At 46.0% G+C, this 22,199-nt stretch overlaps 1 protein-coding gene across 2 annotated transcripts; it reads right to left on the reverse strand.

Moving 5' to 3' along the window:
- Positions 1-847: 847 nt before the first annotated feature.
- Positions 848-21,025, reverse strand: TREM1 (triggering receptor expressed on myeloid cells 1). 2 transcript variants are annotated; one of them, XM_030928770.1, is made up of 4 exons: positions 20,873-21,025; positions 16,712-17,065; positions 15,292-15,484; positions 848-1,521 (listed from the first exon to the last, which is right to left on the reverse strand). In XM_030928770.1, the coding sequence occupies exons 1-4, from the start codon at positions 20,919-20,921 to the stop codon at positions 1,509-1,511; spliced, it is 609 nt and encodes a 202-aa protein (XP_030784630.1). In that variant the 5' UTR covers positions 20,922-21,025; the 3' UTR covers positions 848-1,508. The 2 variants fall into 2 exon arrangements, with proteins under 2 accessions (XP_030784630.1, XP_010388064.1); XM_010389762.2 differs by lacking the exon at positions 848-1,521 and adding an exon at positions 7,803-10,412.
- Between the last annotated feature and the right edge of the window lie 1,174 nt (positions 21,026-22,199).

Genomic DNA, 22,199 nt, shown 5'->3' on the forward strand with positions numbered 1-22,199 from the left:
CAATTAATTTCACATGCAGTGTGAAAGAGTTAAAAACCTATTTTTTTTCTGGGTGGGTATCCAACTGATCGTTACCCTTTGATAGAAACAATGTCTTTTCCACACTAAATTGCAGAGGCCCTTTAGTGGCAGTCAAGTGACTGTCCGTGTGTGGGTATGTTCCTAAACCCTCTATTTTGTTCTTATTTTCTATTTGGCTTAATGCCAACTTCACATGTACTCTAAAACATTCTTATATGGCTCCTTCAAGAGCGTTAATAGAAATGTTTATTTTGAGGTTCTTTTGTCTGTTTTTCTGTTTGTATGCTTGTGTTGTTTTGTGGTAGTAAAAAGTTGAAGCAACTTAGGTTCCCATCACTAGGAGGAATGGAAAAATGAAATCCAATACTGCCCCTACATTATATGAAATCCTACCTAGCAGCCAAAAAATTGAAGATTTAGGTTTACATATAGCAATAAGGGATAGTCGCAGAAGCACAATGCTGTCTGAAAACATAGAACTGGAGTTATAATTTTCAAAAAAAAAAATAAAGCTTAAACCATGAGAGACAAAAATAAACACATGTTAAAAAATTTTATTTAACTCATACTCAATACATAATTTATTTGAGAAGGTATTATGTCAGTTTAAAAATGGAAGTCAAAAAACACAAATGTATATGAAGTAAAGGAATGTTGAAATGAATTGTATGTGGAAGCATATCAGTTTGGGATTTGCTTTTCCCTCTCAGCAGGGGAAGGAAGACAGGGCAGAGGTTGCTTGTCTATCAATAACCTGCATTTGTGAAAGTTAGACTTCTCTCACAAAATGATTACCAGATAACATGAAGAAGAGAGTGCAATAGATAATGCGGAAGTTTCAGTTTAATTGCAGATTTTTTTCTACAACAGAGTGAAATGTGTAAAAAACAAGAGCGCACAAAATCGATTCTATATATTTTCAAGAATCTACATGCATGCAAATAAACATGGAAAATATGAAATATAATTATTAAGAAGATGCCTATCAGGGAAGGGTAGGGAGTGGAGCTCAGGATGAAGGTAGTAAAGATTAAAAATATATATATATTAAACTAGCAGTGGTAGTTCATGGCTATAATCTCAGCACTTTGAGAGGCCAAGGAGGGAGGATCACTTGAGCCCAGGAGTTCAAGACCAGCCTGGGTAACATAGCAAGACTCCATCTCTATACATAAAAATACACATTAAAAAAACACATGAAACCAAATGAGTGGTAAAGTGTTTCCTTTGATGACTGTGGGCTGTGAAATAAGGAGTCTGTCATTTCAGTTTAGTTACATGAAGATCTTTTGTGGAAAAAACAGCATGTTTGCATTTTTGTTTGTTTACAGTTGACCTTGCCATCTTTCAGGACGTAGGTTTTCCTTTATAACATGAACGCAAGGATTGAGTTCCAGCCTGGGAGAGGAACTGACTTATCCGAAAGTGCCCACTGTGCAGTGGTGGGGGAGGATGGGATTCCACATCCGGCCTTCTGATGCCAAATGTCATGCTTTTTCCCTGCAAATTTAAGCGGGGGAAATGATTGGGTCAGGGAACCCACACAGGAGACAGACAGGAACAATCTGTACGGGATGCTGCTTTTCTGGCTAGATTAGCCTCAAGTTTTCTCCAGTTCCTGGAGAGAAGAAATATGAAGCTGCTATCAAAACAGCACTGCTTGTTTTATGGTTCAATGAAGATAATTATGTTTAAGTGTATCCTTATTAAACTTGATACAGTTCTCATTTAATAGTATGAGCTCAGTCTTTCTCAACCATTTCTCTTGTCTTTTTTAAGACTTAAGTTAAAGAACTGGGCAGAACTCCAATGATGGATTCAGACCACAAAGACTAAGCCATCCACTGGTGCCTGGACTGGGCCAACTTTGCTACATGTGAAATATAGGCCTTTATTTCCCTGAACTCAATAAAGATCCACAAACCCAAAAGGTTGGAGCCACTGAATGTCACAGAGGGGAAGCCCCACTGCCAGGGGTTTACTGAGGCCTAAAAAAGGGTGAGGCACTTCCCCAAGGTCACTAAGTATGATCAAGGCAGAGAGGGACCAAGAATCCAGAATCTTCTATTGCCCTGTGATGGCTGCCCTTACCTTTGCGAAGGACTGAAGTTTTAGTATTTATTTAACAAAGAGACACTAAGACCAAATTACTAAAATGTTCCTGAGTCAGGAGCAGTGGGTGATGGAACCGCTTGACCAATTGCGTCATTAATTTGTAATCAGCCTGTCAGTGACCAGGTATCCTTGGATGTTTCTCAAGAACTGGGAAATTATTATATTCTATTATATGGGTTCAGTAGATTCCAACCATCCTGCCCATGGCTCTGTCCCTTTGCTTGGTCAACTGTTTATTTGCAGATGCTATGAAGTTCAGCTTCAGCCCCAGCCTGTCCTGATATTCACATATTCAGATTAGCATATATTCAAATAGCAGAAGAGCAATGTCCTGTGCTAATGGAGGCCTCTCAAATTCACTAGCTTGAAAAGAGTTTTATAGAAAAACTTGAGGCAAAACCATTGAGCTCCACCATCCCAGTTCCACCTCCCCATGGAGGCAGGCAGGCTTGCTAACAAAGGAGGGGGAACTGGCAGTGTTTCCACCAATGAGAAGCAACTGAAGGTCACCAAAATGTCCTTCATTTTCCTCTCTAATAACTGTGCCTCATCTACTGCTATTGAAATCCCTGAGAAGAGGAACAGCTTTTCATTGGCCAAACAGGGCCCATTTCATTGAGTCACCAGGCAATCAGATGGATCCCTGTAAGTCACAGCTGCACCACTTATCTGCAGAATGATATAGTGAATAACTTAACCTCTTTGCATCTTCTCTTCTGCAGTGAAGACAGCAGCACTTATTTCAGAGTAAAGAGATTAAAAAGGTACGTGCTTGGCTCATAGCACATGTTCAATTAACCAGTTTCTCTAGCAGCCCTCTGCCACAGAGTAAGATAATTTTTTATATCACCTAGTCCAACATCCTTGTCTTACAGGTGAGAAAACGGAGGCCCACAGGGAAGCTATTGACTTTCACAAAAAAGTCACAAAGCAAGAGAATGGAAGACCCAGGTCCCCTGATCTGAGGCCTGGAACTTTTCCTATTGCTCTGTGCTGTCTCTCCAGACAGCCCCTCATGAATGGGCAAATGGGGTCCAGTTTATTGGCTGTGCCTAAGGAGACCCTTCCCTGACCTGGGCCCTGCAGCTGCTCACCTTTGCACCAATACCAGCCAAATCCGATGGTGTAGGACAAAGGGGTCCTGAGGAGACAGGTGGGTCATGCACTGATACAGCCTCAAGTCCTGCCTCCAGAGCCCTATCACCATGACCCTGGTTATGGCTTCCGTGGGATAATCCTCCAGCAGGTGCCTCCTGGCCCAGGCTCAGTTTAGGTCTTTGTTTCTAATCTCCATGAGCGCCAGAGTCTCCAGGGGACCCTGGCTCCACCCCCACTGCCAGGCCTTCAGGCTGGAGGCATATTTCATGATATAAGAACAGACCACGGTCAGATTCTGTCCTTCTAGCAGGCACATTCGCTCCTCCATGTCACCTACAGCTTGGAATCCGGGAATGAAGAGTCAAGCACTTTGCTGAGCAAACATGATTTCTTCCCTCACCTCTGCATCCCCAGTCTCAGACCACAACACAGACATAGGACCACAGATGAAGAGTATTCCTAGCTCCTCCGTCAAGCATGTAGGAGTGATTAAGTATTTCTGTGATTATTTTTAAAAGGTTCTGCAATCATATATATGTCTGTTTGTATATATACATTATATATGATATATGTGATATATTTTATATATATGATATGATATTTTATATATATAATATTATATATATATAATATATCAGCAAAATTCCTACCCCTATGGAGCAAATGAGGCAAATATGTATCATGGTTGAAGTTTGAATCTAGACGACGAGTTGACAGTAACTACTCTTTCTACATTTCATAGACTGGAAAATGTTCATCATAAAAAGGTACAAAAGAACTTCACCAGATTTACCATCCATTTTCTATTCCACTTGTGGTGGCCCAGGCGTGCCTTTTGCTTTCTGATATACAGTTCTTTTGTCTTTGTCTTTGTTTTTTGAGACAGAGTCTTGCTCTGTCGCACAGGCTGGAGTGCAGAGGTGCAATCACTGCAGTCTTGACCTCCTGGGTTCAAGAAATCCTCCCATCTCAGCCCCCACCAAGTAGCTGGAACTACAGGTGTGTGCCACCATGCCCAGCTAACTTTTTGTTCTTTATAGAAACAGGAATCTCACTATGTTTCCCAGATTGGTCTCGAACTCCTGGGCTCAAGCCATCCTCTGACCTCAGTCTCCCAAAGTGTTGGGATTATAGGTGTGAGCCATAGCACTTGACCTCACACAGTTCTTTGTATTAGCTCCTGGTGTCCCCAAGACAGATGCTCTTCCCACTATTCTCTCTTCTCCCACTATTCTCTCTTCTCCTCTTATCCCAAGGGATATTCCCATTTGGTCCCAGAGGAGAGTCAACCTGAACAGTTGTAGCTGGCACTAGTCTCTCTCTTCTTCACCCTCAATATCACAGATCACCCTACACCTGGTTCCATCATCATCATCTCCCATCATAAAATTTTTAAGCATGGCCGGGGTGGTGGCTCATGCCTATAATCCCAGCACTTTGCGAGGCTGAGGCGAGACTATTCTGGCCAACATGGTGAAACTCTGTCTCTACTGAAAATACAAAAATTAGCTAGGTGTGGTGGCACATGCCTGTAATCCCAGCTACTCAGGAGGCTGAGGCAGGAGAATCGCTTGAACCAGGGAGTCAGAGGTTGCAGTGAGCCATGATCACACCAGTGCACTCCAGCCTGGTGACAGAGTGAGACTCCATCTTAAAAAAAAAAAAAAAAAAAAAAAAAATTAAGCACTTATTAGGCCCTAAATACTGAGCCAAGGGCTTTTCATCCATCCACTGTTTAATTATTTAGACAACTCTCTGAAGTAGGTACCACCTACAAATACATACCTGTGAGTCAGTTCCATTTACAAATGAGGAAACTGAGCCTAATAGAGGTTACAAACCTTACTCAAGGTCACATACATAGAGTGTGGCTGAGATGGGATTTGTTGCCCCAACCCTCTCTGATTCCAGAACTCTTATCCTCTTCTCCACACTCCGTTCTTTGTCTTGCTAGTGACTTCAACAGAAGTTTTGTTTTCGTGTTACTACCTGTCTTTTTGCTGTTATTTACCTTATGCTCTACTAATGCCTCCTCTGCACAGTGAGTGCATGCTTTCTTAAAGGGAGACTTTGCCTTGCTTTTCCTTTTTTTTTTTTTTTTTGGAGACGGAGTCCCGCTTTGTTGCCCAGGCTGGAGTGTAGTGGCCGGATCTCAGCTCACTGCAAGCTCCGCCTCTCCGCCTCCCGGGTTTACGCCATTCTCCTGCCTCAGCCTCCCGAGCAGCTGGGACCACAGGCGCCCGCCACCTCGCCCGGCTAGTTTTTTGTATTTTTTAGTAGAGACGGGGTTTCACTGTGTTAGCCAGGATGGTCTCGATCTCCTGACCTCGTGATCCGCCCGTCTCGGCCTCCCAAAGTGCTGGGATTACAGGCTTGAGCCACCGCGCCCGGCCTGCCTTGCTTTTCTTTACATCTCCCAGGATATCAGCACAGTGCTGGGGGATTACTTGGCTGAATCCACCTAATTCTCTCAACTTCAAGATGCAGTAGAGGAACCTCCAGCATCTATTTCATCTCCCAGTCCCTCCTGAGTCAGGGTGAACCAGCACAGTCTGCATGCATTGCCTTCATTTCCCTTTCCCATCTGTACCACATTACCTGATCCCATTCCAGTCCATCCCAAAGATATGAGAGGAAACTCCCACTAGTGGGCACTTCTGCTGGGCTGTCTATATCCCTCTCCCTGGTGCCCTCTTGCCCAGCCTGCTTACCCACTCTCCTTACCTGCACCAGCAGCAGCAGGAGCAGCGGCAGCGGCAGCCAGGGCCACCCCCCGAGCCCTGCCCCCTCCACTCTGCCACCTAGATGTGTTGTCTGCTGGCTGGCCCACGGCCTCTTCTAGTTGCTGCAGGATGTTGCCCCACATATGTGGTCACTATCTCCCCAGGAGGATGGGCAGTTACTTTACAATTGAGAAACCTTGGAGGAAATGTGACTGGGGGAACAGCTCAGGAAAATGCAGAAGAGAGGCAGGCTAGCCACCCTTGTGACAGCTTCCTTCCTGCCATCATGATGTCACAGTGCTGATGGGAACACTCAGTTGCTTCCCTTTCTGCACCATGGTGAGTCTAGACCCACCCACCCGAGGTCCCCACTGCGTCACTCACCCCCTCAGGCCACCAACCTCCTCATCACTGACCACTGACCCCTATAACCCATAAGCCTGCACCCCAGTCTCCCTGTGAAATGGTACTGTGCAAACAAATACTCTTCACCCCACAAGGCTGGATTCAAGCCTTTCTGCTGAACCTGCCCTCTTTAATATCAGCCTGCACCATGGTTCCCAAGCACAGGCACGAGGCTTCACTCAGGAAGTGCACAGGTACACACCCAGGCTCCACCTCCAGACATTCTGACTTGGCAGATCTGCGAAGGGGCCCAGGAATCTGTATTTTAACAACAGCTTAGGTGGTTCTGAGGCCAGGAGTCCAAGCTGGCCATGTCTGCAAGAGCCACGTATAGGTAAGATGGGTCCTGTAGCATGTCTCGGGGGCTCAGGGGCTTTGCCTGAGTACCAGGTATGGGCTTCCCTGAGCTACCCTGTCCAGGCACAGGCATGGAGACCACAGTTATAACAGTAATAGCAGTAACCACCATGGATTGAAGTCCTACTGTGTGCCGGGTGCTTTACCCAGGCATCTCCTTGGATCCTGTCAACATTGGGAGCTGGTATAATGGAGGCGTGTCCTCTTGTGACTCTCCAGCACCAAACACCTTTTCCTTTTGGGAGGACAGGCTCCAATGTGTGAGTTTCACACAGATGCAGAGCCCTGCTTCCCCTTCTATTGAGGATGGAGGCAGCTATTCCTCCCACCCTTCTCCCGGCAGCTATGCTGCAGGCACGTGACTTGACCCAAGCCTGGCCACATGCATGATTCTGCCCAGGACCCCAGATCTGCAAATGAGACACAAATGCAGAGCCAGTTGGAGATGACTTACTCAGAGGCAATTTAAGGATTCAGAGTCTAGGAATAGCATGGTGGCCTCCAGTGTCCAGGGCAGTGGCATTGATGGCAACATGGCCAGACTGTCTCATGTGGCCTCTGCTGTCCATTCTCTCTTGGCTTCTGCCCATTTTCCAAACCTGATCCCCCAGCCTCTCGTCAACTCTGAGTTACTGATATCCCCCTAGAATTCCCTTGCTGTTTTAGATAGCCAGAGTTGGTTGATGGCAACATGGCCAGACTGTCTCATGTGGCCTCTGCTGTCCATTCTCTCTTGGCTTCTGCCCATTTTCCAAACCTGATCCCCCAGCCTCTCGTCAACTCTGAGTTACTGATATCCCCCTAGAATTCCCTTGCTGTTTTAGATAGCCAGAGTTGGATTCTGTTGTTAGCATCCAGAATCATCACTGGCATGGTTAGGCACCATCATGCCCATTAAGGCAAGGAGGAATATTGAGGCCCAGAAGGTTAACTGAATCACCCAGGATCAGACACCCTGGAAGGATGCAGAGCAGGGATTCAAACCCAGATATTGTTTTCCTCCAAGGTCTGTGTCATTAACCACACAACACTATTGTATTAGTCAAGGTAACAGCAAGACACTGGTGGCTCATTGAAACTGGGTAATTGAAGAGTATTTAATAAACATGTGCATAGAATTTAAGGAATGCAGTAAGGGGGTGCTTCAGTATGCTGAGGCTGGCAAAAGTGGTGGGCCGTTCCCACCACTGGGCCTACAGAGGAGAGGATGGAGCAGGTGGCTGGACTCGGAGATGGGAACTGTTTGGTGAGGGGCTTGAAGGAACCTTCAGAGGGGAATGCAGCCACTCCTGCCACCACCTCCCAGGGAGGGAGCCCTGAGGACAGAAACCCTGATCTGACTCTCTCCCCACCCTTGGCTCTCCTCTCATGTTTCCCATTGGTTCAACCAGCCAGAAACTGGCAGCCAAGGAGCCTGCTGGTTTAGCCACCTGGTCAGGTTCCCAGGCAGGATGGGGAGGATGGAGCATGGCGTGGCCTGTAAGTGCAAATGGGAGAGTATCCAGTATGACCATTTGTCTTCCAATTTAGTGCATATAGTATTTCAAGCACGTTTGATATGTTGGACTTAAATAACACTTGATCTATAATAAGTTAAGCACACAGGCATGCACTGGACCATGCAGTGGGTTACATCTGGATGAATCTCTAGGAATGTGTCATGGGCTTTCGTAAGGAGTGTAATGACTGCTTGGAAACAAGCTTGAGATTCACTAAGAGGGAGCTGTATACTAGGATACAGAAGGTCTGCAGGGGCCCTGGACTCTAAGCATTTGCTTTATGCTCCAGGAGAATCTGATGCAGGTGGTCTAAAGACCTCTGAGAAACACCGCCCTCGTGTGTTCCACCTCTCCTGGAGTGCATTTAATGATAATACTCCCTTGCCCTGGCAGTTTGTCAACTTCATAAACAGGAGCAACACTGGGATTGCTAAAGTGCAAGTTCCAGACCAGCAAGCTCAGCATACAAACACTGCATCCTGCACAGTCACTGCCTCTGAGCTGCTTGATTCTTTTAGGTAAGAAAATAAATGCAGAGATTAACAGCTTCTGGATCTAGTGCCTCTGCAAAGATTCTCACCAGAGCATCAGGATGAAATAAATGCCCCCCACACATCTTCTAATGGGCCCAAAATTGGGGTTCAGAAGTCATCTCTCTAGGGTCATTACCGTTACCTGGGCAGGTTCTGACAGAGCAGCGTTCAGGGGAATGGGGAAGTCCCTATGTGATGGAGCAGGCTGGGAGCTGGACCTCTGCGTGCAGACAATTGTTTCCACAGAAGTGGAGCTCATTGTGAAAATACATTTACCTAACATGAGACATACTGTATGTGTAGAAAAGTATGATTGCTCTTGGGAATTGAGGATAGTATCTGCCCTGGACATCACTAAATTGGGCTGGAAGGACCCACCATCCTTTCCCCATCCATGAGGCCTGTTTCCCTTTAAAGCTCGAATGGTGGGAAATAACAAAATCCTGATTGAAATCTGTGGGAGATTGCAAGAAAATCTCCCACAGAGATTTTCTCCGTGGTGGCCTGAACACCTACCTACTTCACAGAGGAAGGCACTGGAGAGAGCATGGAAACTGAAGCGGGTGCTCCAGGAGCAGACTGAGAGAGGAGGAGGAGGGCAGAGTGGGGAACTAGGCGAGCACGTGGGGACAGCCTCCAGAAGCCTCCCGGAAGGAGAGCTTTTACTCCACCATCCCTGCCCCTTGTGTGATACAGGAAAGAGGCATTTAGACACAGGCAGAACTCCTGGTCATTCTATTCCATATGGCTTTGGGGTCCTTCAGGTAAGGAGCTCTTCAGTTTTCATTCCTGCCAGTGGGCGGTGACTTACTTCATGTGGCCTCGTTCCAGTCACATACATTTCTGCCTTCATGGGGCTATTTTCAGGATCCAGCGATAAATGCACACAGGATGTCTGACACTGTCTATTGATGTTCTCCTATGGATCCCATCTCAGTCTGCCAGTAGTTTCCTCAGGACAAGATACTCAGTTTAACTCTTTTCTCTGAGAAGGATACACTTTCTCACCATGGTATCTTATTTCTCCATGCTCCACAATCTTCAACACCCTTTTCTGGGAGTGTTGGAAAGAACCACATATACGCATGAAACCCAAGTGTCTGATGCTAGAAAGAGGAAGTCCCAGCATAGGGCAAGCAGGATGCTTCTGTAGTGGGAGCTCTGTCCAGGTCAGGCCAAAATTGTATGGTCCAGGGCAAAACTGAGCAGAAGTATCAGGTGTGCCTTCTGCACGTCACAGCCCCCACAAGAGAATTACAGTGAAAAGCATTGACCTGTCTGTACTTCATGCAAACCCCAAGTGGCCAGTGGAATGAAGGACCAGGCATGTTTGGGGCTGTAACTTCTTTTCTGAGGTGGAAATGCCCACCCAATGTTATTAGAGAAATGAGGGCAGTGAGCAGGAAGGTGAGATGCTGACTTTAAAAGTAGCCTGTGATTACAAATTTAATTCATGTTATTAACTCCCTGCCTTTTACCTCCTCCCTCCTCCCTTGGCACAACTGCCAGATGGATATGGCTGGAAGTCAGAGGACGTTCTCGTGGGTTCGTGGGTCTAGGGTCCAAATGACCTCAGCGTAACAGCAAACAGGACAGAGAAGACCAGGCTCTTACTCAGGAATCCACCAGCCACGATAATGACAATATTGAACACAGGAACCCTGCGGGAAAGAGGAGGCTGAATGCTACTGCTGGTAAAGGCTCCCCCACATGCATGTGTTCCCTCTAGAAAATGCCTTCATGTCCCACTCCCATCTGCTTAGGTCCTTGCTGCACCTTTCCCACACTGCCTGACCCTGTGCTTTTCGGTCTGTCTCACTGCCAAAAACTACTGATTAGAAATAATTCAGTGGAGAGTATAGGTCCCTGTCCAGGAGAGGCACTGTTGGGAGACTCTCAGGCTGATCAGCCCATCCTCTTCCTTGTGATGTGGTAGGGAGAGGGGACCCCAGCTAGGAAACCCGCTATCTATTCTCAGCACCATCCCCTGCCTACTGGGATAGTCATCTCACCTCTTTAGCTCAGTTTCCTCACCTATAAACCGGGAAGAATCCAACCCTAGTGAAAATCTCATCACGAATTTTATAGATTTTGGCGAAATGATTTTAAGGGTTCTGGGTAAACATCAATAGGTATCATAATAAAAAGATGCAAAGGAGTGAGGGGCACTTGGCCAGTTCCATCAGCAGACATGCAAGCAGATGAGAGCACAAGGATGTGGCATGGTAAGAAACAGGGACAGACAGATGGCAATGGAACAAAAAGGCCAGATGCAGAGCCAGTGCCATGCGGGAACGTAACGTCTAAGGAAATCAGAGGTCCAGTGGATAAGCCGGATATGGTAGCATGCACCCATGGTCCCAGCTACTTGGAGAGGCAGGAGGATCATTTAGTAAATAGTGTTGCAGTATCTGGACAGCAACATGATAACGGAGTTGCCTTTTCTACAGTTTACAGCATGTAGCAGAATAAATCTTCCCCCTGGATTAAACATTTAAATAAAATTAAAAAACAATCCAAGAAAAGTCACCAGGAAATAGAAGAAGACACATTAAGGAATAAAGCGAAGCAACTGATTTAAAATCAACACATCCACCTATACAAAACTTAAAACCACATGCACAAACTAGCAAAGAGGGAAACAGCATAAAGGAGGCTAGAAAGCAGAAAACTGCCTATTTGCCCGAAATCCACCCCTAGTTAACAGCCCTGACTTGTAGCACAGGGGACTACATTCCCAAGGCTGCCTGGTCAAGTTCAGCAACTGGTAGGGGACAGGGGGCAGAGACGGGGGCAGGGATGGGGCAGAGAGACAGGCAGCAAGGGATAAGGAGCCAGCATCTCTCTCACCCCTCACATGGTTGTGGCCCACTCAGCATCCTCAGCATCTGCCCTGATTCCAGTGCTGTAACCTGAATGTCCTGGCTTCTGGGCTCTGCTCACTGCACCTCCTCCCCAAGTCTCTCCTGCGAGTGCTCTGCCTTATCTACTCTGAGTGCTGTACCATTTTCCTACGCTGAACTCCCGGGGCATGTCCACTCCCAACAGGCCACCACCTACATTTCTTTCAAGGCTGCACACAAGCTACCAACCCCCTGAAGGGCCAGGAATTCATGTGTTTGGCTTTGGTTAGAGCTGCCCTTGCTCAGTTACTGCCCCTTACAGGGACAACTCCAAATGTGACCCAGGAGTCCCCAGAGCTCCTTTATAAGACTGAGCCAGAGTTATCCTGTGAGATACTCCTTGGTTATGACAACCTTGCTTGCCTTCCTTCCCTTCCTGGTCCCACTTCCTCAATGGCTTTGCCAGAAATCACTTCCTAAAACATTTTTCTTTTTGTCATTTTTTTTTTAGAGAGAGAGAGAGCAGGATCTTACTCTGTCACCCAGGCTGGAGTACAATGGCTTAATCACAGCTCACTGAAACCTCGATCTTCCAGGCTCAAGTGATCCTCCTGCCTCAGCCTCCCAAGTAGCTGGGACCATGGGTGCATGCCACCATGCCCTGCCAATTTTTTTATTTTTGTGTAAAGACAGGGTCTTGCTAAGTTTTCCAGGCTAATGTCAAATTCCTGGGCTCAAGTGATTCTCCCACCTCAGCCTCCCAAAGTGCTGGGATTATAAATGTGAGTCAGGATGCCTAGTCCTAAAACATTTTAACAAGACTTTATGGCTTGCTTCTGGGGAACCTACGTAGAGATAAGGTGATAGTGGCTACATCTGCAGTGTCTCTCCATCCCCAAATTAGTGTCTCAGCTCTTCCATCACCTGGGCAAACAATTCCCTGCATTAAATTCCTTCTTTTCCTGGCTGGATGTGGTGGTTCACACTTGTAATCCCAGCACTTTGGGAGGCCGAGGTGGGAGGATCACTTGATCCCAAGAATTCGAGATCAGCCTGGGTAACACAGGGAGACCCCCATGTCTACAAAAACAATAAAAAGTATTAGCTGTCCTGATGGTATGCATCTTTGGTCCCAGCTACTTAGGAGGCAAAGGTGGGAGGAGGTTGAGGCTACAGTGAGCCATGATTGCACCACTCCACTCCAGCCTGGTTGACAGAGTGAGACCCTGTCTCAAACAAAAAAGGAAAGGAAAGGAAAGGAAAAGAAAGGAAAGGAAAGGAAAGGAAAGGAAAGGAAAGGAAAGGAAAGGAAAGGAAAGGAAAGGAAGGGAAAGGAGGGAAAGAGGAAGGAAGGAAGGAAGGAAGGAAGGAAGGAAGGAAGGAAGGAAGGAAGGAAGGAAGGAAGGAAGGAAGGAAGGAAGGAAGGAAGGGAAAGGAAAGGAAAAAAGCTTCTTCTTTTCAAACAGCTAGAGTGGATTCCAGACTGGACTTTTGCTGAAAGGATAGTTCATATTAGACGATAAAGTTAACAGGTAAAAGAGAGATGCAGTCTCTAGTAGCGAGGCAGGAGAATAGGGTCTGGAGACAGAAACATAAGGCCAATTCATGCTGAATCAAGGCGCAACACCAAGGTCTGGGAGCAAGGAATCTAGGACAGATTCGTGCTGATTTCCCAAAACTGGATCAAAAGGAAAACTCCTGGGGCTGGGGTCAGGGAACCTAAGGCCAATTAACAAATTTTCTAAAGCTAAACCAAAAGGAAAAACCCCATCTCCCCATTCCCCGGCAGCAAAGGATCAAAGGCCACTCTCCCCACAGCCTTCCCCCTTCCACCACGTCTCAGATGGAAAGGGAGAGTGCCTTGGATTGGTCATGTGCCAATCAGAAACGACCATCCGTTTATCCACAGAGGGCGCCAATTCACCTCAGCCTTTAGGTAGCCACAAACCAAATGCTTTATACAGATAAGGGGTAACTGAGAGGAACCTCACGTGGAGTACTTAAAACCCAGAAAACTTTGTAACCGGGCCCTTGAGCCACTTGCTCGGGGCCACTTCTACCCTGGGGAGCACTTTCTCGCTTAAATAAATTCCTGCTTTCACTGCTTCATTCCTTTGTTACTTTGTGCATCTTGTCCAATTCTTTGTTTAAAAGGCTCAGAACCTGGACAGCTTACACTTAAGGCCCTCCTTCCCGTAAAAGTAGGAATATGGGCAAAGATCACGTACTCTTAACTTATGTATTGCAAAATGAAAGTAGAGAAAAAAGAATTGACTCTTAGTGGATCGTTCGTTTGATTTATTCCACAAAGGTTTAATGAACACTCTGTTCCCCAAACAATGTAATGGGAAAAAAGGCACTGCTACTACCCATATGGAGGTGGAGTCTTCACTCATAGAGAAATTAGGGCAGGCACCAGTTCACATTCATTTTAGCAGGAATGTGATTTAACTCACACTATTTAATGATTTAAAAGACTAAATCCATGTCTGTAAGCCTGCAGTGACACTGCTTTATTTATGCATAATGAATCACACTGCCAATTGTTTCCAATCTTTTGGAAAACCATTGGTAGATGCTGTTTGTATACAAAATGATATCAGTGTTTAAATTATCTCATGGAGATTTCATTTAATTATTTAAAAGAAGAAAAATACATCTGCAAGAAAATGTTTATCTCAGAGTTATCAACACTATATCAATGTCTAAGAACAGGCCAATGATTATGTAAGTTATGGCTTTCCCAATTGATAGAAAAATATTCACTTACTGAAATTATATTTATGGAATTTAGGTAGCAGCATCAAAGAATAATATCAGCAGGGAAAAGAAAAAAACAGGTATAATTAGACTTACTGCCATATTAAAATATGTATAAACATAAATAAAGACTAGAAGAGAATATGAGAAAAAAGACATGTTAGACTAGTGGTCATGTGAAAGAATATTTCCTCCCTGATAATTCAATATTTAATGATAAACACATTCTAATATAAATCAACATTTAATAACTGTACAGAGGTGTGAAATTGCTAAGTTAGTGGTTCTTAAGTTTGCGTACACATTAGAAGTCTCCTAAAGATCTTATTAAAAATACTGAGATGGATCTCATCTGCAAAAATTCTAATTCTATTGATCTATAATTGGACACATGCAACAATATTATTTACAAAACAATAAGGCAAAAACCAATACTGCATTTAGCCCCAGCTCCAGCTCCTACTGAGAGCTGTTAGGTGGACAATGTCTTCCAGCTCTGGGTTTCTAGCATGCCTACTGAATTGTCAAGGAAGTTAAAGCCAGAGAGGGTTCCTGACTCACCCAGAGTCACAGTTAGTCAGGCCGATACTAGATCCAGGGTCCCTCACTCAGAGTGCTTTCCCACTACCCATCAGACCCCTGGGGTTGGATGAGCTCCATTGGAATTTGGGGAAGATGCCATTTCCCTCTCCTTAATACTCAGGTTGCAAGGAAACAAGGAAGGTGAACTGGGGAGAAGGACAGACTGACTGAGAGCCTCCCCTATTCTCCATCACCACTTCCTTCTTCCCCTGGACCTTTCTACCCAGACTAACATGACTCAAGTCAGCTCCTGCCCCACCCTCCCCTTTCCCTCACTTTCACATCCTCTCAGCACACGGACTGGGGAAAAAGGGCTCAGTGTCCAAACCAGGGGCCCAGGGCCTGAAAACCATACCTGATGATATCTGTCACATTTGTAAGGTTGATTTCAGAGCCACGAGTGGAGACAACGGCAGTTGACTCGGGTGGAACTTGGGTCACCGTTCTGGGGCTGGTATAGCGTGGGCGCAAGGACTTAGCAGTGGTAGGAGGAATCCTATACACATTCTGGGTAGAATTCTCATTGGAACCAGGGGTACCTGAAGAACCTGCAAGAAGACACATTGGATGGATGGATGGACAGATGAATGATGAAGGGGTGGATGAGTGGGTGAATGGATATATGGATGAAAAGGTGGATGAGTTGATGGACGGGTAGGTGGTATGGTAAATGAAGCTGAGGAGGGAAATAAGCATGGCCCAAATGCAAAGTTTTCTTTTGCTAAAACCAAAGAAATACTGTGGAGTCAACCTGAGTCAGAGATTGAAAAAGGGAAAGAAGAAAAAAAGGGCAGGAAGTGAGGGAGAGCAGAAAGAAGAAGAAAGGAATTTTTTGCCATTCGTATTGCTGGAAATGCACTTGCCTTCTGTTCTTCACCAATTCATGTGCCCCCACCTTCTCCAAGAATAATTCCAGGCTTACTTGATTCACTCTGCCTTTCATTCACCTGGCTTATGGCATATTGCTTTAAAAGTTATCTTTTATTAATATATTGTGTGTGCACCTTGTCTTCCTCAGGCTTAGAATTCCCCAGGTGCTGGGAACTTGAACCTGCCTCCCTTTCCTCTGTCTTCCATAATTCATTCCTTAATGCAACATCTACTGAGAGCCTACTTTGTGTCAGAAACTACATTATTTGCTAAGGGTGTAGAACCCAGGAAGGCACAGGGGCTTCCCTCAAGCAGGTCTGAAATTAATAGGGGACAGGTAAGTAAACCGGCCTCTCCTATCCAGTGAGATAGAGTTGTGTATGAGCTCTGGAGACTTGCTCCCCGAAAATGGGAGCCATGGACCATCAGCATTGGCATCACCTGGGAGATCAATAGAGATGCAGACTCTTGGGTCCCACCCTGGACCTATTCAGTTGGAGTCTGCATTGGAAATAAGATCCCCAGGTGGTCTGTGCCCACAGAAAGCTCTGAGAAGGGCTGCTTTAGAAGCACACAGGCGTGCCACCAAATGCGTCCTTGGGAGGGGGAGTCAGGACATGACTTCTAAGCGGAGAACAAAGAATGGGACTAAATTATCCCAAATCTACCACTCACCTTAATTGTACCCCAATTCCTACCACAGCACCCCAAATTAGGCTCTGCTATCCAAGGAGAATCTCATGCATGGAAGGTTCTACTTACTATTAGACCTCAGATGAGAGACAAGGAGCTTCTGGGAGGAAGACAGCCTGCTAGGAATCCTGAACCCCAGCTCTGCTGATGCTACCACCACCGCCCCTTTCCTCACCTGGCCTTCCTGTCCCCACCAATCCCAGGCCACTCACCCTTGGTCACCACCAAGCGGATGGGATCAAACAGCATGTGAGATTCCTTGGGAGGCTGGTAGATCACACACTGATACAGTCCAGAGTCTTCCACTTGAAGGTTGGTCATTTGGACCTGCAGTAAACCATGATCAGGGTGGTCTTCTAGTATGATCCTCCCAACTTGGACTCGATGGGAATTCTCTGAAGGCCTCTCTGTTTTTGCCAGGATCTTGGGCATCTTTCCCTCCATTTTCTGCCAAGCTTTCCTGCTGTTGGCATACTTCTCTCGTGTGTAGTCACATTTTACCTCCAGGGTCTGCCCCTCTTTGTGTTCATACTTCTCCTCAGTTAATTCAGTTGCAGCTCGGAGTTCTATAAGCAGGGAAAGAGAATTGGGTTCTGTGAGGAATTATTTTTCTCTCTCTGGGTGGGGAAAAAGGAGAGGAGCCCCCTGTTTTTCTTGTCCAACCACCCATATTTCAGACAACGTTCTTGAGGCCTCCAGAGAAAACACAACTTGCCCTGCAAGCCAGCACTAGACCTCAGATCTTTCCACTGTGAGTAGGTTTTTTACTATAGGAGTGAGACTTCATATGGTGCACAAGGATCAAATTTCATAAATGATCACAGGAAGACTGACTTGGAGAGGAAGAAACTACCCAACTAGAGACAGAACATGGGACATTGTGCTAAGACCACAAGTGGCTGCAGCATGGTGGGAGGGAACAATTACAAGGCTGTATGACATAAAAAGTGAATGCAAAGACACAGTGCTAGAAGAGAGTGGCTCCAAGGACAGCTTGAGGAACTTCACCTAAGTCAGGGCAAGAACATCAGTTCAAAAGACCTTTGGACAAACAGTGAGGAAGCCGTCTGGAGGGCATGATGAGCATGGATATCTGACTACCTGGCACTCCTTTCTCCCTTCTTTGGGTAGCAGAGCACCCCTTTCCAAGGGAACGATCCTGTGTGGCTCTACTATTGGGGCTGCCCACATTCTCAAGGATGGGCACAGGACACAGGCTTTGCCAATCCAAGTACCCCATCTCGGGGTCAGGTGTGGTAGCTCATGCTTGTAATCCCACACTTTGGGAGGATGAGGAGGTCAGATCATCTGAGGTCAGGAGTTTCAGACCAGCCTGGCCAACATGGTGAAACCCCGCCTCTACTAAAAATACAAAAAATTAGCCAGGCATGCTGGTGCACACCTGTAGTCCCAGATACATGGGAGGCTGAGGTGGGAGAATCACTTGAACCCAGGAGGAGGAGGTTACAGTGAGCCGAGATCACAACACTGCACTCCAGCCTGGGCCTTGCCAGGCTGATTGGTTTAGGAAGGAGCACATGGCTGAGCTGGACCAGTCAGAATCCTCCCTGAGACTGCTGTAGCCATTAAGAGAAATGCTTCTTGCTGGGATTCACAGGTTAGTGAGATATGAAACTTTATTATGTGAAACTTTCTTCCATGTGGGAATAGGCTGCCTGAGAATGGCTAAACAGGCAGAAAGTGAGTGAGAGGAAGGGAGAGAGGGGAGAGTAGAGAGGAAAGAGAGAAAGAGAGAGAGAGAAAAAAAAAAACCCACGTTATCTGAGTCATGGACTCAGCTGTGCTCCAGAGGAGCACCCCTTGTACTTCCCGGTTACCTGAGCCAAGAAATGCCCCCTCCTATTTTTGATGTCACAGAGTCACAGCAGTGGTTCTCCACTGGGCAGCAATTTTTGCTCCCTGCCACAACTTTTCCTGACAATATCTAGACATTTTTGGTTGTTATAACCAGGGAGAGAGGTGGGTGCTACTAACATCTAGTGGATACCAGGCTAAGCATCCTACAGTGCATAGGACAGCCCCCACAACAAAGAATCATCCCACCCCAAATGTCAATAGTGCCAGGTTTGAGAACCCCTGAGTTACAGTGACAATGTTTTCCACCACATTCTTGGAGGCTGAACCGGGTTAACCATCTGGAATTGGGAATGCTCATCTGGCCTTGTCCAAGGGAGCCTTGCTGATGGGAGGCCAAGCAGAGCAGAAGTTAGAAGACCAAGATCCGTGTTTCAGCTGGACACCCAGGGCTCTCTAAGTTTGCTGAAAAACTGTAGCTTACCCACTCAGGCCTAGGGTACCTTCCCCCATGGAGCACCAAATAACAGGCTGGACAGTGCTGCTGGGTTTACTGTGAGGGTCAAGGTAACACTAGTACTGCTGTTATTAATACCACACACTTAGGTCCTTGCAGGGCTGGTGAAAAACGACAAGCACTGCCCCTTTCATGGAGCCCCCTGGCATGCCCACCCCAGGATAGGCCAGCAGATCTGCCTGACCTTAGGAAGACTCGACTCAGGGACTCACAAGGATTTTGATTTAAAGATGAAGCCAGGCTTGAAAGCCAGTTCTTCTGGGAGCAGACTCCAGTTTCTAAGGAAACCTTGCAAACAGGCCTCCTGGGCAACTCCCACAAACTCCGGTCAGGAGTGCCCCTCCAAGAGGCAGCTGAGCAGAGGCTGAGTGTTGTCTGAAACCAAGCCTGGTTCCCTCATTTGTTCACTCACTCATCAGACTGTGGCTGAGAGACTTCTCTACCACAGGGACTCTGCTGGGCTCTTTGGAAGACACACAGACTCCATCCTCAAGTTGTTACCACTAAAGCCCTAACCTCTGAAGTTAATGTTACAGATAAATCTCCTTTATTTGCCAGCTCCCCAGGGAAGGTGGGAGCTACAGGTGACTGAGTTTGCAAACTTGCCTGTCTCTCACAGAAAGAAGGAGACAGTAAGAAACGAAGGCTGCTGAGCTGTCTGTGCAGCATTGCAAGAAGGGAAATCCTTTGAATATGTTAATTAAAAGGGTAGAAATACTACCTATTAAGTATTATGTGCTAAGGGTTTTCAAAGACTATCTTATTTAATCTTTGTAATGTAAAAAGTTGACACTATTATTCTCCCCATTTTATAGATAAGGAAACTGAGGCACAGAGAGATTAAGTGATCTGCCCAAAGTCTCACCATAGTTAAGTGCTAGAGCCAGGATTCAAACCCAAGGACTCTGGTTCCATCTAAAGCACTGAGCTACATGGCCCAACACAGTCTGATAGGGATTAGAGCAGTCCTGGCCCAAGCATAAATAAGCATCCAGTTGCAAGGAGCATTCAGGTTAACCCCTAACCTATCCCCACAGGGCACAATGAAATATATACCACTGGTTTTCTCTCACACAAGTACATAACCTTCAGCCCTCTGCTGTCTCCCAGTTCTCCTTCAGAAAAACATGAATCAAACACGAGGAAATACACTTGTCCATGAGGACCTAAATCCCTTCTGCCCATCTAGATTATCACTTCAGCTCCAAGAAGCCCCAGAGCAACGTCTGAGCATGGGCTTTACAAGGCAGTTGTCCATGACTTTGCTCAAAGTAGAGGGCCCAAGAGAATACCTCTCCCCAATTTTTCATGCCTTCCTAAGGCAAGCCTCGCTTTTAACTCATATTGACACTTTCCTCCTGTTATTCATAAGGATTAGGAGGAGGAGTGAATAAAGCCTCACATGCTTCTGGTTTGGGTGCAGGTATGAGCTGTGCAGATCTTAAGAGGAGACACATGGAAGAGCTGGGGCATGGGCCGGCCCTGCTGAGCCTCAGCAACTGTGCCCTCCAATCCCAGCGTGCCATGGAGAGCTGGGATGATCACCCCCACCAAAATGAGCACCAGCCTCTTCTGGTCACATCTGTGTCCTCAGCAGTAGTATATTTGCTGGCCCATAGTAGATCCCTGGGAAATATTTGTTAAATCAATTCTGCCTTTTGGGTTTAACAGACTGTCAACATCAAATGGAATATAACATCCAACATCATGATGGAATATAAGAAAAAAATTTCAACATCAAGTAAACATTGTAGATCATGCCATGATGAGATCTACTCTATCATTATTCCCATGCCAGACTTTGCCTGTCTCTGACAACGTCAACATGCACAGACATCTTGTTTCCCTGACTCTCTCCTTCTTTTACTTTTGTGTGCAGACACTGCATGTTCTCCCGATTCTGGGTAGAGCAGCACAGTCTGGCATAACTATTGGGTGGCTCTATCTTGGATGGCCCTGTGTTCTGAAGCTTCAACAGAAAAGGGCGCCCCGAGATCCTGGACCAAACACCATCCCTGCCCACTCCTCTTCCTTGTCTTACCTGAGACGAAGAGCATCCACAGCAGCCCCCAGAGCCGGGTCTTCCTCATCCCTCCTGTGCACCAACTCCAACTGCTGCTGAGGGCTTCCGGGACAGCTACAAGGCACCACAGTCACCTAGAGGCTTCAGAAAGTTGCACAACAGGATGTGAGGACATTCCTGGGAGGCACTGAGCCTGGGCTCTGTTTCATCACCAGTTGCTGTTACTCCTGACATCAACAAAAGAATCCAGAGACCAGGACTCACTTCTCAGTTAAGTTTCTTTGAACTCCAGTTTTCCTTTCTGTGGTAATAATGACAATTACCTTTCAACCTCACAAAATCTAAGGAAGAATGATACTTGAATGTAAATCAAAGTAAGGCATTAATATTAGGAAGGGGAACAGAGGGCCCTTTGCTATCCAGAGGCCCCCTCTCCATTCACATCCAATTTAGTGTAGTGAAGAGAGTCAGGCCCACATAGGGACAGGCGGCAACAATCGTATCTCGTCTTCTCATCTTCAGGGTTTTTGTGAGAACATGTTTCTACATCCTGCCCTGCTTAGCCCCGCCGGTTCTCTTGGCTTCTGGTGACCTGGGGTGCACCTCCTCTTCATCACCAGGAGGGCCATACCCTGCATTTGTCCTCAGCATTGCCACAGACTTGGCCTGGGAGCTCACAGGAGTGTAGGGACCCCAGAAACAATTTGAGAGGACACTGCCACCACCCAACAAGAACAAACTTAGATTTAAAAAGGAAACTTGGTTCAAGACACTGAAGAAAGAAGAAAAAATCCAGCAGGTTTTGTACTAGAAGCAAGAAAAGACAGATTTGACAGCGTGAAAATCAAATCAGTAACGGAGAGGATTCACTTCAGAAATATTCCCAAATGTAAAATGAATAAAGACATTTAGAAGAGCTCAGAAATTTAAGCGAGGAAAAATCATAGAACTCCAATCTACAAATTAGAGATGCCCATAAAGCATAAAATGGAATGGTGGATCACAAGAAAGATTAAAAATTTTATCTTAAAAATATGCTTTCCAGGTCTGAGAAGAAATCTAAAATTGGAGGTTGAGAGTTCAACATGGGCAAGGAAAAAATTCATAAAGTGAGATCTAGAATAGGAAGTGTCTAGGTGAAAATTTTTAAATTTAAATACAACGACTCCTACTGTTAAACAAAAAGTAACTTGGTTTCTTCAAAGGAATCGAAATAATCAGGACTCAGATTTCTTCTCTGAGTAACAAATACCATGAGAGAGTGGGATGAGGTATAGAGAATATTATGACCCTAATATTTTATACCCAAATTCATTGCTACTAAAGTATAGGAACAACTAAAAGG

The sequence above is a fragment of the Rhinopithecus roxellana genome, chromosome 4 (genome assembly GCF_007565055.1).
Source record: "Rhinopithecus roxellana isolate Shanxi Qingling chromosome 4, ASM756505v1, whole genome shotgun sequence".
In the NCBI taxonomy this organism is placed as follows: domain Eukaryota; kingdom Metazoa; phylum Chordata; class Mammalia; order Primates; family Cercopithecidae; genus Rhinopithecus; species Rhinopithecus roxellana.

Excerpts from the sequence above, each read along its gene's own strand:
- TREM1 (XM_010389762.2), bottom strand. The coding sequence starts at position 20,921 with ATGAGGAAGACCCGGCTCTGGGGGCTGCTGTGGATGCTCTTCGTCTCA. Across the intron at positions 15,485-16,711 it reads CCGCTTGGTGGTGACCAAGG|GTTCTTCAGGTACCCCTGGT; the intron begins GTGAGTGGCCTG and ends GTCTTCTTGCAG. Across the intron at positions 10,413-15,291 it reads AATGTGACAGATATCATCAG|GGTTCCTGTGTTCAATATTG; the intron begins GTATGGTTTTCA and ends TCTTTCCCGCAG.